The 17,239-nt window shown below is 60.9% G+C and overlaps 1 protein-coding gene across 1 annotated transcript in view; it reads right to left on the reverse strand.

Moving 5' to 3' along the window:
• Nucleotides 1-6: 6 nt before the first annotated feature.
• LOC102930182 (mucin-2) overlaps nt 7-17,239 on the reverse strand; it is a 41,727-nt gene continuing 24,494 nt past the window's right edge. Inside the window, exons 4-12 of the mRNA XM_037887664.2 lie at nt 8,522-11,779; nt 7,617-7,814; nt 5,838-5,953; nt 5,492-5,550; nt 4,942-5,090; nt 4,181-4,249; nt 3,906-4,068; nt 1,169-1,295; nt 7-199 (exon numbers count right to left, since the gene is read on the reverse strand). Of these exons, the coding sequence (XP_037743592.2) occupies nt 149-199; nt 1,169-1,295; nt 3,906-4,068; nt 4,181-4,249; nt 4,942-5,090; nt 5,492-5,550; nt 5,838-5,953; nt 7,617-7,814; nt 8,522-11,699 (4,110 nt within the window). The 5' untranslated portion in view covers nt 11,700-11,779 and the 3' untranslated portion in view covers nt 7-148. The remainder of the gene's footprint in view (nt 200-1,168; nt 1,296-3,905; nt 4,069-4,180; nt 4,250-4,941; nt 5,091-5,491; nt 5,551-5,837; nt 5,954-7,616; nt 7,815-8,521; nt 11,780-17,239) is intronic.

Genomic DNA, 17,239 nt, shown 5'->3' on the forward strand with positions numbered 1-17,239 from the left:
CCCAAATACGATGTGCGTTTCCCCCCCGCTCACCGTGGTGCTGGGTGGCCCGGCCCAGGGTTCAAGTCAGCATCGGTCGGCTGCACAGTGCTCCCCTCCCCCTGCTGGGCCCGTTGGCCCCTGGGGGCCAGGCGGGGGGGAGGTGAGGTCAGCGCCCCCGTCGGCAGCGTAGGCACTCCCTGACCTTTGATCTGTAGGTCTGCAGCCAAAAGTGTGGGGCGGGGGGAGAGAGAAGAGTTGTGAGACCTTGCAAGGAAGACGCATTAACAGAAAAGTGCCCCCCCCCGCCTCCTCGGCGGAGGGGCAGCCGCAGGATCCCCACCTCCCACACACACACACCTCCCCGGGGGTCCAGACTCAGGGTCCCCCCACACATCGCACTGGGAGGGGCAGCTGCAGGGTCCCCCCCATGCCTCCCTGGAGATCCAGTCTCAGGGTCCCCCCACTCACATCGCCCCGGGGGCCAGCCACAGGGTCCCCTCCCACCGCCCTGGGGGGGCAGCTGCAGGTTCCCCCCCACACCTCCCTGGAGATCCAGCCTCAGGGTCCCCCCACACATCGCCCTGGGGGGGCAGCTGCAGGGTCCCCCCCACACCTCCCCGGGGGTCCAGCCTCAGGATCCCCCCACATATCGCCCTGGGGGGGCAGCTGCAGGGTCCCCCCCACACCTCCCCGGGGGTCCAGCCTCAGGGTCCTCCCACACATCGCCCTGGGGGGGCAGCTGCAGGGTCCCCCCCACACCTCCCTGGAGATCCAGCCTCAGGATCCCCCCACACATCGCCCTGGGGGGGCAGCTGCAGGGTCCCCCCCACACCTCCCCGGGGGTCCAGCCTCAGGGTCCCCCCACACATCACCCTGGGGGGAGGGCAGCTGCAGGGTCCCCCCCACACCTCCCCGGGGGTCCAGCCTCAGGGTCCCCCCACACATCACCCTGGGGGGAGGGCAGCTGCAGGGTCCCCCCCCACACCTCCCCAGGGGTCCAGCCTCAGGGTCCCCCCACACATCGCCCTGGGGGGGCAGCTGCAGGGTCCCCCCCACACCTCCCTGGGGGTCCAGCCTCAGGGTCCCCCACACATCGCCCCGGGGGGGGCAGCTGCAGGTCCCCCCCCCGCACCTCCCCGGGGGTCCAGCCGCAGGCCCCTGCCCAGCGCCGGGCGGATTCTCTCACCAGCAGGAGGGCGCCATTGAGCAGCACAAAGGCTGTGAGGGCGACGATGCCGACGGTGCCGCCGACCCGGTCGATTTGCACCTGGCAGCTGGCGCCCAGGGACCAGAACCGGCCGCTCTCCGGGCAGCTACGGGGGGCAGACGCCGCGGGTGAGAACGGGCCCCGAGCCCCTTCCTCGGGCGTCCCCCCCGCCCCCTGGGAGGGGCTCAAGTCAGGGGTTGGGGCCTGGGCGAGACAGAGACTTCCCCGGCCAAGGGAGAAGCAGGGTGAGGGCTAAGGGTTAGAGGCCAGGGGTCAGGAGTTAGTGTTCGAGGCCAGGGTCGGGGGGTTAGGATCTGAGGTCAGGGTCGGGGTTCGAGGCCAGGGTCGGGGCTTAGGGTTCGAGGCCAGGGTCGGGGGTTAGGGTTCAAGGTCAGGGGTTTGGGTTCGAGGTCAGGGTCAGAGTCGGGGTTAGGGTCAGGGGTTAGGATTCAAGGTCAGGGTCAGAGTCGGGGTTAAGGTCAGGGTTGGGGTTAGAGTTAGAGGTCAGGGTCAGGGGTTAGGGTTCAGGGTCAGGGTTCGAGGCCAGGGTCAGGGGTTTGGGTTCGAGGTCAGGGTCAGAGTCGGGTTAAGGTCAGGGGTTAGAGTTAGAGGTCAGGGTCAGGGGTTAGGGTTCGAGGTCAGGGTCGGGGGTTAGGGTTCAAGGCCAGGGTCAGAGTCGGGGTTAAGGTCAGGGTTGGGGTTAGAGTTAGAGGCCAGGGTCAGGGGTTAGGGTTTGAGGCCAGGGTCGGGGGTTAGGGTTCGAGGCCAGGGTCAGAGTCGGGGTTAAGGTCAGGGTTGGGGTTAGAGTTAGAGGCCAGGGTCAGGGGTTAGGGTTTGAGGCCAGGGTCGGGGGTTAGGGTTCGAGGCCAGGGTCGGGGGTTAGGGTTCGAGGCCAGGGTCAGAGTCGGGGTTAGGGTCAGGGGTAAGGGGTCGGGGTTGGGGTTAGGGTTCGAGGTCAGGGTCAGAGTCGGGGTTAAGGTCAGGGTTGGGGTTAGAGTTAGAGGTCAGGGTCGGGGGTTAGGGTTCGAGGCCAGGGGTTAGGGTTCGAGGCCAGGGTCAGAGTCGGGGTTAGGGTCAGGGGTAAGGGGTCGGGGGTTAGGGTTCGAGGCCAGGGTCAGAGTCGGGGTTAGGGTCAGGGTTAGAGTTAGAGGTCAGGGTCAGAGGTTAGGGTTCGAGGTGAGGGGTCAAGGTCAGGGGTCAGGGTTCAAGGTCAGGGGTTAGGGTTCGAGGCCAGGGTCAGAGTCGGGGTTAGGGTCAGGGTTGGGGTTAGAGTTAGAGGTCAGGGTCAGAGGTTAGGGTTCGAGGTCAGGGGTCAAGGTCAGGGGTCAGGGTTCAAGGCCAGGGTCGGGGGTTAGGGTTCTAGGCCAGTGTCAGAGTCGGGGTTAAGGTCAGGGCTGGGGTTAGAGTTAGAGGTCAGGGTCAGGGGTTAGGGTTCGAGGTCAGGGTCAGGGTTCGAGGTCAGGGGTTAGGGTTCGAGGCCAGGGTCAGAATCGGGGTAAGAGGTCGGGCGTTAGGATTAGAGGCCGGGGGTCAGGGTTCGAGGCCAGGGGTTAGGGTTCGAGGCCAGGGGTTAGGGTTCGAGGCCAGGGTCAGAATCGGGGTAAGGGGTCGGGGGTTAGGATTAGAGGCCGGGGGTCAGGGTTCGAGGTCAGGGATTAGGGTTGGAGGCCAGGGTCGGAGTCGGGGTTAGGGTCAGGGGTAAGGGGTCGGGGGTTAGGGGCAGGGATCAAGGCATAGGCAGGCTTGGAAGGATGCGAGTTTTCAATCGGTCAAGGCCCGTTTCACGGCCCCCCCGTGACGTTCCCCTCGACACGGTGCAGACAGGCCAAGCCCGCAGGATGCCGGCCGAGGCGATAAGGCCGGGGGCCGTGTGGCTTTTGACCAGCTGTGACCCTGACAGTGGGTGGTTTTTGGTAGCTCTGCACCTCAGCGTCTATTGTCATTAAAACAGCGACTCTGTCACCCTGCCGTGGTCTGATCCCCGAAATTTCAGGGATTCAATTCCAAGGCCGGACGGGACCATTATGATCCTCTGGCCTAGGATGGCCGGACGTCCCGATATTAGGGGCTTTGTCTTATATAGGCAACTATCCCCGCTCCCCCGAAAAAACATGTCCCGAATTTTCACACTTGCTGTCTGGTCACCCTAATTTAGTCACCCCTCTCCCATATCACACGGGCCAGAGACCTGCCCCCCAAATAATCCCTGTGGCAGATCTGTTAGAAACAGCCGGTCTTGGAGACTCCAGCCTGTCCCTGGGGGGAAATTGTTCCCATGGTTAATAACCCTCCCGGTTGGAAATTTGGTGCCTTATTTCTAGCCTGAATTTGTCAAGCTTCAGCCTCCAGCGGTGGGGAGGGACCGGGCTATAGACCTCTGTCTGCTAGCGACCGAGAGCCCGTGAACGGATCCAAACGGAAAGAGAAGACGCTTACAAAGAGACATGGCTAGGCGCTGTCAACCTTGTACGTTTGGCCAGGCCTAGGTATGGAGCAAGGGTCGGGGAGGGTCCCCTCTGAGAGGGGAACGGGGGTTAGGGCACAGGGCCAGGGTGGGGAAGTCACCTCCCAAGGAAGGATACGGGTTGGGGTCATGGATAGGGCACAGGGCCGTGAAGGGGGAGTTCCCCGGCCAGGGCGGGACCCGGGCTGTGTGTGTCATTTCCCCACTGTACGGGTGGGACCCTCTCCGCGGGGGTGGGTGGGTGACACTTACCGGCAGTGGGCGCCGGCACGGGACACCCGGCACTGCCCTGCGTTGCAGCCGAGGGCGCCCGGCACCCCCCCGGTGCACAGGGAGGTGCAGGTGAAGCCGTCGGGCGTCAGGCGGGGGAAGAAGTGGGCGCTGAATTCGGGGGGCAGCGCCTGCCTGCAGATCTCTGGGGAGGGGAGAGGGGGGCCGGTGAGAGACCCGCCGGTGAGAGACCCGCCGGCCCCACCCGAGTTCTGGGGGTGCGACACCCCACAAAGGAGAGGGGTGGGGGGGCTCACCTGCACCGTTGAACTCTGCTGTCGTCCGGCTGGTCACCTTGGTGGAGGAAGGATTGAAACACAGAGCACCTGCGGCCGGAGAGAGATGCCCTGGGTGCCTGGCTGCTGGGGACGTCCCGGGCAGCGAGGGGGCAAACTGCCCCACTCCCGGCTTTGCCAGAGCGTCCGTCTGCCCGTCCTGCCCCGATACGCCCCGCTGTCCGTCCAGCCGCCCAGCCACCCCCTCCCCAGATACGTTCCTCTGGCCGTCCATCCACCCCCGCCATCCTCCCTCCCCAAATATCCTCCCTCCCTCCCTCCCTCTCCCTTCCTCCCTTCCCAGATATGTCCCTCTGTCTGTCCATCCGCCCAGCCACCCCCTCCCCAGATACGTTCCTCTGGCCGTCCATCCACCCCCGCCATCCTCCCTCCCCAAATATCCTCCCTCCCTCCCTCCCTCTCCCTTCCTCCCTTCCCAGATATGTCCCTCTGTCTGTCCATCCGCCCAGCCACCCCCTCCCCAGATACGTTCCTCTGGCCGTCCATCTGTCCCCACCATCCTCCCTCCCTCCCTCCCCAGATATGTCCCTCTGTCCGTCCATCCACCTAGCCACCCCACTCCATTCCCCCTCCTCCGATACATCCCTCTGGCCGTCCATCCGCCCCCGCCACCCTCCCTCCCCAATCAGTGCCACGCCGGTGCAGTCCGAAGCGTTGCCCCACCCAGGACAGGAGGGGGTCCCCTGCCCAGCCTTCCCCCCACCCCACCGCTGGGGACTCACGCGAGTTGCTGGTGCAGACGACCTGGTCGCGGGCCGCCAGCCTGATCTCTTCCGCCAGCCGCCGGGGCAGATCCTCCAGCGTGGCGTTGAGCCGGGCGGTGACGGGGACGGCCAGGGCCACCCTATGGGCCACCACGACACTGCCCGGCCTGGGGGAGCAAACGCCCGGGGGCCCGTCAGCCTGCGCCCGCCTCCCCTGCCCCGCCTGCGGGGACCTGCCAGGAGAGAGTCCCGGGGGACCCGGGGGCTGCTCCCGCGGTGGGGGGGGTCCCCCCATCCCCGGCCTGGTCAGCCTCCGCCCCCGCCCTGCGTGTGGTGCAGCCGGGATAGCAAGGTAGCAGCACACACGTGTGCAAGGACACACACACATCCCTCCCTCTCTGAGCCAGCAGCCCGCTACCCCCTCCCTCTGAGGTTTTTTTCGACATGTCGGTGCTGGCAGGGGGGTGCGGGGGAAGGGACCTCAGCAGGAACATCTGCTACCCACCCAGGGGCGCCGGCGATCTGGGCCCGCGGGTGGTGCCGGGGGTCCCAGGTTTCTGACACTCACGTGAGCTCCAGGATCTCCAGGTCCTGAAAGCCCGGGATCTGGCTATAAACCGGCTTGATCTGGAAGGAAGGGAAAAGGGACACGCGTCACCGGCCAGGACTGCCCTGGCCCACACGCACCAAGCTGGGGTGGGGGGAGCCCAGTGCCCGCAGCTCGGCCCTCACCAGCAAACCAGCACTGGGAATCCCCCCGTCCCCGACTCAGGTCCATTCTTCCCCATTATACAGCTGAGGAAACTGAGGCAGAGCATGGCTCTGGCCCCAGCCAGATGCCTCTCACCCTGACAGCCCCCCCACCCCCACCGTGGGGGTTTCCCTCTCATCCCGGTTTCTCCCCCGGGGCTCACCTGCTGTGTGAACAAGGTGCTGAATCCTCGCCAGGCCGGAGAGGAGGCGTTCGCCAGGGCAGCGGTGAACTTGCGGTTAGTCACCTGCAGCGTCACGGCCATTGTCACCTTCACCTCTTGGCAGGGGAGAGACCAGAGACCCCAGTGAGAACCCCCAGGAGCCAGGCGCCCACTTTGCTCCCTGTGGGACCGGGACCCCCCACTACAGAAGGGACGTGGACAAATGGGAGAGGGTCCAGCGGAGGGCAACAAAAATGATTAGGGGACTGGAACACATGACTTACGAGGAGAGGCTGAGGGAACTGGGATTGTTTAGTCTGTGGAAGAGAAGAATGAGGGGGGATTTGATAGCTGCTTTCAACTACCTGAAAGGGGGTTCCAGAGAGGATGGATCTAGACTGTTCTCAGTGGTAGCAGATGACAGAACGAGGAGTAATGGTCTCAAGTTGCCGTGGGGGAGGTTTAGGTTGGATATTAGGAAAAACTTTTTCACTAGGAGGGTGGTGAAACACTGGAATGCGTTACCTAGGGAGGTGGTGGAATCTCCTTCCTTAGAAGTTTTTAAGGTCATGCTTGACAAAGCCCTGGCTGGGATGATTTGATTGGGGATTGGTCCTGCTTTGAGCAGGATACCTGATACCTCCTGAGGTCCCTTCCAACCCTGATCTTCTATGAGTCTATGATGCTGGGCCGCTGAATCCCATGGGTCGGGCTGGCGTCTCCATCATGGGCGATGGTTAAGTCACGGTGGGAGGCTTTTCTGACCGCTCGGCTCTGGGAATTACTCGGGGGCTGGGCACTATGGGGCTCGCAGCTGCCCCCTCCGGCCTTGGGGTCTAGGGAAACCAGCCCCGAGCGTAACTGGAGCATCCAGGGGTCCTGCCCGCAGCGGGAAGTCGGTGACTGGGGGGGCTCCACCCTGAACTGGACGGAGCAGCAGGGCCCTGGGGTGACTTGATATTTCAAACCACCTGAAGTCTTTCTTGTCTGACCTTCCTGGGCGACGGGGGGGGGGGGGGGGTGTTCTTTCTCTTTGTTTTGTGGGTTTTGGTTTTGGTTTTTTTGGTTCAAAAATTGGAACTTCTGGAGACAAGTGTTTTGAGTTTGGAAAACCAAAACTGGCCCTATTGGAAAACATTTTCCCGCTGTGTGGTAAAAAAAAAAAAATCAAACCAACCATTGACCCCGGCACTGGGGATTGAGGGGGGAGCGGGGAGGCCTGAATACGAAACACAGACGAAACGTACGTGGCAACTTCACGGAAAACGGGGAATTTGGGGAGGAGGGGGAATCAAAACGTTCCTGTGAATTATTTTTGTTTCCAGAAAAAAAGCCGTTTTTGGGGCCAAGGAAAACATTGGTTTTATGAAGGAGCCAATGGGGGCCCTGAATTGGGAGGGGGGGGTCCCAGCTATTATAAGCAGTTACCTGTCTACCTACCCACCCTCCATGCTGTCCCCGTCCTTAGCAGACCAGGAATTAAACTGGTTTATCCAACACAGACAGGCCTGGGGTGACCAGAGCACAAGTGTGCGAAACCGGGGAAAAAGGGGATTAGTTGTGTGTATAAGACAAAGCTTCTAATAATGGGATGGTCCCGATAATATCAGGAAGTCTGGTCACCCTAGGATCCAGGGACCAAACCTTTATTCTCCCAGGTGGGGGAGGACAGGCCTGGCTCGTGGCCTGGCTGGGATGCTCCAGTCTGGACTTCACTGGGCGCTCGGAGGGCGTGGAGCCGGGCCGGTTTAACCTGGACACAGAGGTAGAGCTTCCTACCGACTTCGAGTGTGATGGTGCCCACGGCGAATTCGCATTGCAGCCCGTGGAAGAAGCGGGGGCATTTGCATTCTGCCCCGGTCCAGACCCCCCCGTTCTGGCAGAACCTGGTGTCCGGTAACTCACAGCGGGGGCCGAAGTAGCCAGCCGGGCAGAGGCACTCGGTGCCATTTGGCGTGCCACCGTTCTGGCAGGGCGCTGAAAGAGACAAGCCATCATCCAGCGGCTCAGCGCCAGGTGGGACAGGGGCTGCACCTGACCACCCCAGCGCCCCCTCCCCAGCACCCCCAGCCACAGATAACAAAGCACCATACGGAGGCTGGTCCCCGTCATTAGCACTGGTACACGGGGGAGAGAACAGAGAAAGGAAGAGACCTACCACCAAGAGACCATGGTAAAGCTGGGGAGAGAAGTAGGAGTCCTGGGTGCCAGCCCCCTGCTCTAACCCACCAGCCCCCACTCCCCTCCCAGAGTCGGGGAGAGAACCCAGGAGTCCTGGCTCCCAGCCCCCCGCTCTAACCCACCAGCCCTCACTCCCCTCCCAGAGCCGGAGAGAGAACCCAGGAGTCCTGGCTCCCAGCCCACCCTGCTCTAACCCACCAGTCCCCCCACTCCTCCCAGAGCCAGGGAGAGAACCCAGGAGTCCTGGCTCCCAGTCCACCCTGCTCTAACCCACCAGCCTGCTCCCCGCCCCAGAGCCAGGGAGAGAACCCAGGAATTCTGACAGGAGTTAGGATTTACACCACAGAGGAGTCACTCTGATGTCACTCCAATCTGAATCTGCCCTGGGGAATTCGTTCTTAATGCACAACATAAAAATACATGGTATAAATGTGTAAGAGCAAAGGGTCCATATATGGCTATACGGCTCATCACAACGTTCACCGTATGAGACAATCACCCACCTGCTGTCGTGGTGCTCCAGGATAGGGTGGGTGAGGACACAACAGTGCTTGTGCTCGTAGTGGGAGTGGGGGTGGTGTCAGTAAGGGGCAAAGGGTCAGGTGTAGTTGTGGAGGTGGCAGGTGGAGTTGTCAATGGTGTAGTTGTGATGTTGGTGGCGAGTGTAGTGTTAGGTGTAGCGGTGATGGTATCAGTAAGGGGTGAAGTGTCAGGTGTAGCTGTGAAGGTGGCAGGTGGAGTTGTCGATGGTGTAGCTGTGGTGTTGGTGGCAGGTGTAGTGTCAGGTGTAACTGTGGTGGGTGTAGTTGGGATGGAGGTGAAGAGAGTAGTGTTAGGTGTAGCAGCGGTGGTGTCAGTAAGGGGTGAAGTGTCAGGTGTAGTTGTGGGGGTAGCCAAGATGGCGGTGGTGGGTGCAGGGTCAGTTGTAGCTGTGGTGGGTGTAGTTGTCGATGGTGTAGTGGTGGTGTTGGTGGCGAGTGTAGTGTCAGGTGTAGCGGTGATGGTATCAGTAAGGGGTGAAGTGTCAGGTGTAGCTGTGAAGATGGCAGGTGGAGTTGTGGATGGTGTAGCTGCGGTGTTGGTGGCAGGTGTAGTGTCAGGTGTAGTTGTGGGGGTGGTGGTGATGTCAGTAAGGGGTGAAGTGTCAGGTGTAGCTGTGAAGGTGGCAGGTGGAGTTGTCAATGGTGGAGTTGTGTTGGTGGTAGGTGTAGCGGTGATGGTATCAGTAAGGGGTGAGGTGTCAGGTGTAGCTGTGAAGGTGGTGGGTGTAGTTGTCGATGGTGTAGCTGTGGTGTTGGTGGAGAGTGTAGTGTCAGCTGTAGTTGTGGGGGTGGTGGTGATGTCAGTAAGGGGTGGGGTGTCAGGTGCAGCCGTTGGTGTAGTTGTGGAGATAGCTGAGGTGTTGGTGGCGGGTGTAGTGTCAGGTGTAACTGTGGTGGGTGTAGTTGGGATGGAGGTGAAGAGTGTAGTGTTAGGTGTAGCGGCGGTGGTGTCCGTAAGGGGTGAAGTGTCAGGTGTAGTTGTGGGGGTAGCCAAGGTGGCGGTGGCGGGCGCAGGGTCAGTTGTAGCTGTGGTGGGTGTAGTTGTCGATGGTGTAGCGGCGGTGTTGGTGGCAGGTGTAGTGTTAGGTGTAGTTGTGGGGGTGGTGGTGATGTCAGTAAGGGGTGAAGTGTCAGGTGTAGCTGTGAAGGTGGCAGGTGGAGTTGTCGATGGAGGAGTTGTGTTGGTGGTAGATGTAGCGGTGGTGGTGTCAGTAAGGGGTGAAGTCTCAGGTGTAGCTGTGAAGGTGGCAGGTGGAATTGTTGATGGTGTAGCTGTGGTGTTGGTGGCGGGTGTAGTGTCAGGTGTAGTTGTGGGGGTGGTGGTGATGTCAGTAAGGGGTGGGGTGTCAGGTGTAGCGTTAGGTGTAGTTGTGGAGATAGCTGAGGTGTTGGTGGCGGGTGTAGTGTCAGGTGTAACTGTGGTGGGTGTAGTTGGGATGGAGGCGGTGAGTGTAGTGTCAGGTGTAGTGGTGGTGGTGTCCATAAGGGGTGAAGTGTCAGGTGTAGTTGTGGGGGTAGCCAAGGTGGCGGTGGTGGGCACAGGGTCAGTTGTAGCTGTGGTGGGTGTAGCTGTCGATGGTGTAGTGGTGGTGTTGGTGGCGAGTGTAGTGTTAGGTGTAGTGGCGATGGTGTCAGTAAGGGGTGAAGTGTCAGGTGTAGCTGTGAAGATGGCAGGTGGAGTTGTGGATGGTGTAGCTGCGGTGTTGGTGACAGGTGTAGCGTCAGGTGTAGTTGTGGTGGTGGTGATGATGTCAGTAAGGGGTGGGGTGTCAGGTGCAGCCGTTGGTGTAGTTGTGGAGATGGCTGAGGTGTTGGTGGCGGGTGTAGTGTCAGGTGTAACTGTGGTGGGTGTAGTTGGGATGGAGGTGAAGAGAGTAGTGTTAGGTGTAGCGGTGGTGGTGTCCGTAAGGGGTGAAGTGTCAGGTGTAGTTGTGGGGGTAGCCAAGGTGGCGGTGGCGGGCACAGGGTCAGTTGTAGCTGTGGTGGGTGTAGTTGTCGATGGCGTAGTGGCGGTGTTGGTGGCGAGTGTAGTGGTAGGTGTAGTGGCGGTGGTGTCAGTAAGGGGTGAAGTGTCAGGTGTAGTTGTGGGGGTAGCCCAGGTGGTGGTGGCGGGCACAGGGTCAGTTGTAGCTGTGGTGGGTGTAGTTGTCGATGGTGTAGTGGCGGTGTTGGTGGGGAGTGTAGTGTTAGGTGTAGTTGTGGGGGTGGTGGTGATGTCAGTAAGGGGTGGAGTGTCAGGTGCAGCCGTTGGTGTAGTTGTGGAGATAGCTGAGGTGTTGGTGGCGGGTGTAGTGTCAGGTGTAACTGTGGTGGGTGTAGTTGGGATGGAGGTGAAGAGTGTAGTGTTAGGTGTAGTGGTGGTGGTGTCAGTAAGGGGTGAAGTGTCAGGTGTAGTTGTGGAGGTGGCAGGTGGAGTTGTCAATGGTGTAGTTGTGATGTTGGTGGCGAGTGTAGTGTTAGGTGTAACTCTGGTGGGTGTAGTTGGGATGGAGGTGAAGAGAGTACTGTTAGGTGTAGCGGTGGTGGTGTCCGTAAGGGGTGAAGTGTCAGGTGTAGTTGTGGGGGTAGCCAAGGTGGCGGTGGCGGGTGCAGGGTCAGTTGTAGCTGTGGTGGGTGGAGTTGTCGATGGTGGAGTGGCGGTGTTGGTGGCGAGTGTAGTGTTAGGTGTAGCTGTGGTGATTATGTCAGCCAGGGGTGAAGCATAAGGTGTTGGTGGTGGTGTTGTTTTGGGGGTAGCTGAAGTGGTGATGGGTGTAACACTGGGTGTAGTTGTGAGGACGCGGGGAGTGCTCGTGGCAGTGATGGGTGTCACTGTGGTTACAGCAGTGGCGGGTGTATCCGTGGAGGTGACGGGTGTCACGGTCACGGCAGTGGTGGCGGGCGTAGCCGTGGTTACGGAAGAGGCGGTGGCCGAGGCCCCGGGGCCGGCAGCCGGGATGGGTGTGGCCTGGGGGACGGGAGGTGGCCTGGCGGCAGCGGGGCTGCTGGCGGACCCCGTGAAGTCGCTCGTGGTGCGTCTCTGTCCTGGCGCCAGAGTCCTGCCCTCGGTCTCCTCACGCTTCGCTGGGTGCCGGGGGTTCCCGGCCCCTACTCTCACGTCGGGTGTGAGATCACCCCAAATGCCTGCTCTGGCACCCATGGGCGCCCCGGCACCCCAGCCCCTGGCCGGCGCGTCTCCTCCTTCCTGCAGCGTTTCCCTCTCCGGTCGCCATGGGGGTCCTGCGGGGAGAACATTGCACGGCTGGGTTTGGGGCTCTCCTAGGCCAAGACCCGGGAGGTGGGGCCGGCCTGGGGCTCCAGGCTGGCCTCTTAGCCCCCTAGCTGAGCAGTAGCCAGTTCTGCAGCCTGGCAGGTCACTTTCCCCTCAGAGGAGAAACAGGTGATGCGGACCCGGGGCATGGAGATTTAGTTGGGGTTGGTCCTGCTTTGAGCAGGGGGTTGGACTAGATACCTCCTGAGGTCCCTTCCAACCCTGCTATTCTGTGATTCGAGATTTTCTTATTTCCGGGGCGCTGAATAATTGGAGCCGAAGGAGAGCCGTCGGAACGACCCGGGGGCGGGGGGAAATTCTCAGCCCATGTGGGACCCAGAGCTCGGTCTGTCCATTTCAACGCAGAGGACGAGCGGAGACGTGATCCCTGCGAGAGCTACGACAAAATCCCGCACAAATGGGGCGGAGTGCGGGGGGGGGGGGGCGGGAATAAGAGAAGCCTCCTTACACCACATCGAATGACGTGCGTGATGCCTTTGGGGGGCCGGTGTGGTCACCGTTGCGTTTTGCTGGGGAATTGTTGGCGCTAGGAGGGTCAGGGAGAATAGATCAAAGGATTTCTGGGGGACAATGCGAGTGACGGGAGCAAACGACCCATCTCCGAGCCTGTCCTTTCCAAGCTGTGCCATGGGAGCCCCGTTTCCTGCTAAGCACCTGCTCCCGGGAACTCCAGGTCAAAGACCTACCGCAGCTCTGTGGCAACTTGTGACTGTTGGCAAGTTACTGGGCTCACGCAGGGGGAAGCGGGTGCAATCGTCTGACCTGGGCCAGACGGGGAAAACGTCCCCCAGTCCTGGATCCTGGCAGCAGAGGATTCACCGGCCCCCTCGCCCAGGGGGAGCGTGCAGAACAGGGCAGGGACAGAGAGATCCCCCCGCCCTCCGTCTTCCCCGCCCGCCCACGACACACGACTGAAACTTTCCCCCATTTCACAGCTTCAACCACCACCCACCCCCTCCATCAAACTCTCTCTGGAGCGCGCCCGCCCCAGCGTCCGCTTCCTGGACACGATGATGGGCTTTAATAGTGGCATCTGACAGATAACCATGGCCAAGAGACCCCCGGATCGCCCCGCCTACCTTCCCAGACCCCGTCACTGCCCCGAACGCGCCAGGACACCGGTGACCTGCAGCCCGGCTCCCCGGGGGCGCAGAAGCAGCTGCGAGGAGACGGTCCGGGGTAGGCACCGTCACACGCTCAATCCCACCTTCACCAAACAGGGCCACTCACCCGGAGAAGTAGATCGCAGCACAGAACGGGCCATCCACGTACCCCGAGAGAAATAACCCCCCCACCTCCGACTGCACACCCCTAGCGTCACCCACCGCCCACACGGGGTGTCAAACAATTGCAACCCAGACCCCGCCCTGGAAGAAATCTGTCCTGAACCCCCTCTTCTGGCCTTCGAACAACCCCGAGCCTCTCCAGGCTCATCATCTGGAGCAAGCTCCCCGCAGACCAGGACCCACCAACTCCAAGCGACGCCAGCCCCTGCCAGAACAAGGGGCACAAAACCTGCAGCGGGCGAAGATCAACCCCCCCTTTCATTTCCAGATCTAGGGGTCCTACACCCGCCTGGGGACCCCCTCCAGGGCACTAAATACCCCACCTGCAATGACATGGGGGGGAACCAGGCAATCGCCCCCAGATTGAACACACGCAGGAAAACCATAAAAGACAAAACTGCCCCATCACCGGTGGGCGAACCCTTCTCACAAAGCAGGGAGCTGAAATTCATCACTTTGCCAGATACCAGAGACTTGAGAGACAAGATGGATGTGTGGCTTATTACAGCACTAACCCCTCTGTATTGTCCTATGACGGCTGTGGTGTTAACAGGCCACTTCTCCTTGAATGGTCCCTTACAAAACAAGCTAAACAATCGGTCCCACCTTGCATTTCGCGGTGGTGCTGGGAGTCCCTTTCCCAGGCCTGGAGCAGAGCTCTGTGTGAGCTCGAAAGCTGGTCTCTCTCCCCAACAGAAGTTGGTCCAATAAAAGCGATTACCTCCCCCATCTTGTCTCTCTCATATCCTGGGACTGACACGGCACCGACCACACGGCAAACTCCCAGCTTCTAGTAGTCAGAGGTTTCGGGTCGCCTTGAGCATGGGGTTGCGTCCCTGACCCTCTTGGCCATCTGCCATCGATGGTCTGATCCTCCGTGAACTTATCTATTTCTCTTCCGACCCCAGTTACGCTTTTGGCCATCACAATATCTGGTGGCAGGGAGTGCCACAGACGAGTTACGTGTTGGGTGAAAAATTACTCCCTCGTTTGTATAAAAACTTTCCACCCTCCCTCCCGCCCCCAGCAGCTCTCCTGGCCTCTGTTCCCTGGACCCCGTCTCACGGGGACCCTAGAGGGGGCAGAGGGGTATCTGGATCTGGGATGGTAAACGACGAGGGGACCCAGAGGTCCCGCAGAGACCCCACAGCTGCATCCCCGGCGTGGGAACTTCCAGATAACTCAACGAACTGCATCCGATGGAGCGGGCCGTAGCCCACGAAAGCTTCTGCTCAAATAAATTTGTTCGTCTCTAAGGTGCCACAAGTCCTCCTCGTTCTTTTTGCAGATACAGACTAACACGGCTGCGGCTCTGAAACTCAACCAACGCAGTAAACACCAGGTGCCCCTGAGACAGAAGCGGGGGCCGGCTGGTTTCTCACCACCTGCTCCACTCACCTCCTGGCTGGTGCGAAGAAGCCGAGAGGCTGAGGAAAAGGAGGAGGACGAGGGCCAGAAGTTTCTTCATCCTTTACCACGAGAGTCAGGGGAGCGATGCCCAACAGCGCGGCCCCTCTCCCGTCCCTGCGCCAATCCTCACCTGCCTGTGCTGGGAACCTTTGCCTTGCACCTTGGCAAGCAATTAAGGGGAGACTGAGCCGTGCCGCCTTTCGCTTTCATGGGCCGAAGGGCGACGGAGGGGCAATAAACCAGCCTCCTGGATGCAGGACGGCTCCCCGCCGCACACGGGGCTAGAGATCACGGTGCCGGAGCCAGGCACTCCGCCCGCCCCGTCGGATTAGACGGTTACGCCGTGGTCCCCGCTAAAACCCTCCTCATCTCACTCTCTGGCCTTGATAGACGCGCCCTGGCTCTGCCCAGAGCCAGCCGAGCCTCCCGAGGCAAAAACGGGGTGTGTCTCTGACCCGCGGTCTCATTCCTTCGCAGGCTTCTTCCCGCAAGGAGCGACGCAGCTCATCCCTCGTCCCCCGGTGAAGGCTTCGGCGGCTTATCTGTACAGCCGACAAGGGCTCCTTTGTTACCTGACTTCCCCATCAAGCCGGCCAATGCAGATAGCGGTTTATTGCTCCAGGCACCGGCTGCCTGCGCCAATCGGCTGCACACCAGCTATCTGGAGAGGGCAGTGGATGTCACCCGTGCTGGGAAGTGTACCACACTCCCCAAGGCCAACAGAGCGGCTGAACTTGGCAAAGTTTCAAGAGCCCTTCGAGGGTTCGGTCCCAGCCGGAGCTGCTAGGAAACCGAGTTTGCGGCCGCAGCAAATCCGCGGCCACGCGCGTCCTTCTCCGCCGAAACCGGCAGCGTCCCGTCGGAGGCACCCCTGCAAACCGGAACACGTCTCCGCTGGTGCCCCGGGGCAGGCGCCGTTTGGGTCCCATTCTCCTCTGCTGGCCAGGCTCCCCCCAGGCCCCGCTACGTCTCCCACCGACGTCTCAGCCGGTGGGGCGACCCTGGTGTGAAGCCAGACAGGACTCTGGGCTGGTGCGACTCCCCTCGGGGCTCGCTGGCCAGGGCACCGGCTACGGCCATCCTGGGTCTGACCTCGGAGCATTCAGCCACCTGGATGGGACCTCTGGGGAAGCCAGAGGGTCCCTGCCCCCCAACTCCGCAGCCAGCCAGGTCTCCCGGTCAGCGAGTGACGCAGACGGGTCATTAGCCGCCAGGAACACGGCGCAGAACAGAGCTGGTTAGCAGCGGGAGCAGAGATCTGCAGCAACCACGCATCCTCCCGTGGCTCCCTGCAGTGCCCCGAAGATCCCTGCCCCACATCTCCCCTGGCTGGGACCACCTGAGCCCCTCCCCCAGAGTCCACCCCCGCAGCCGCTCCCCCTCTCAGCTGGCCTGGGTTCGCCCCCCCATCCCGGGACCGCTCCAGACACCACCATTCTGGGAGCCGTTCCCAGCTGTCCAGCCCCCCGTGTGCCGCACGCACCCCAACGCCGGTCTCGCCCACGGTCGGTTACAGCGCGATGGGCCGGGACGCTCGGTTCTCCCGTCGCCCAGCTGCGCCACCTCCCCGAGAGGCAGGAGAACTCCCCCGTCCCGTCCCCTGAGCGCTGTCTACACTAGGGTCAGATCGGTTTTAACGGCGCCACTCAGGGTTTTCACCCCTCTGAGCGAGGGGCGTTCTACCGACCCCACGTCCTAGTGGAGACCGGGCCGGGGAAGGGTTAGCTTATCGGCCTGCATTGGTTTCACCGCGCTGACCAAACACGAAATATTTCCAATTATCCCGATTCGGCAAAGGCAGGAAAACGCCTCGTGGGACCCTACTGCCGCTCGATTGAAGGGCGCCCGCTCCATGCATTTTGACCCGCGACAGAATTTATCTTTGAATTGCAGCATCTCCCGTCATCCGATATTGTCTGAGCTCCCCCCCCCCCCGTTTGCCCCCACTGTAAAAACTTTGATCCATAAACATTGGGAAAAGTGTGAACCCCATAATTTTGCACCACTGTGAAAACAGATTAAAATTTTTTAAAAGTGCTTCACAATAAACATTGTTACAGTCGAAATTATAAACAAAATTGAGTTCCGCCGAGCCTAATTATGGGGGGGCGGGGGGGGGAGAAAGCATTTTCTCTCTCTCTCTGTCTATATTGGTTAACATTTTTGCCCAGGCCGGTTCAGAGACTCTGCCAGATTTTGTTCCAGGCTGTAAACACGTGTGGTTTGCCCTCGACGTGATTTACCCCAGCGAATGTGTCCTGCGTGAAACCCTGCTGCAGGCCCCAATCTGCAGGGAGAACGGTGTGAGCGGATTTACTCAGCACCCCTGCGGTAAAGCCGGAGCACGCCGGGTTGACAGCAGCAAAGAGCGACTCTGGATTTAGACAGTAACCGTGGGGTGTATCCGGAGTAGTTTTGCAATTCCCCCAAGGGGAACCCCTCCCCGTCTCAATCTGGTCTCAATCCGGAGTAAGCCCTGGAATGACTAAATTTACCAGCGAAATTCACTGTCACGGTCTCCTGTGGCCTTTGTCTTCCCGATCCCGAGAGACGCCCTGACCAGACCGGGCTGGAGAGCGGGACTCCGATGGCACGGCCGCCTTCCCCGACTCCAGCTGGCTCCCAGCCCCACCTGGGACAAGCCGGGGTCGGACTTTAACAATCAAAGCAGCAGGGGCCACTCCATCCTGTCCCAGCTCCTTGGGTCTCCAA

The sequence above is a fragment of the Chelonia mydas genome, chromosome 28, assembly GCF_015237465.2.
Source record: "Chelonia mydas isolate rCheMyd1 chromosome 28, rCheMyd1.pri.v2, whole genome shotgun sequence".
NCBI lineage: Eukaryota > Metazoa > Chordata > Testudines > Cheloniidae > Chelonia > Chelonia mydas.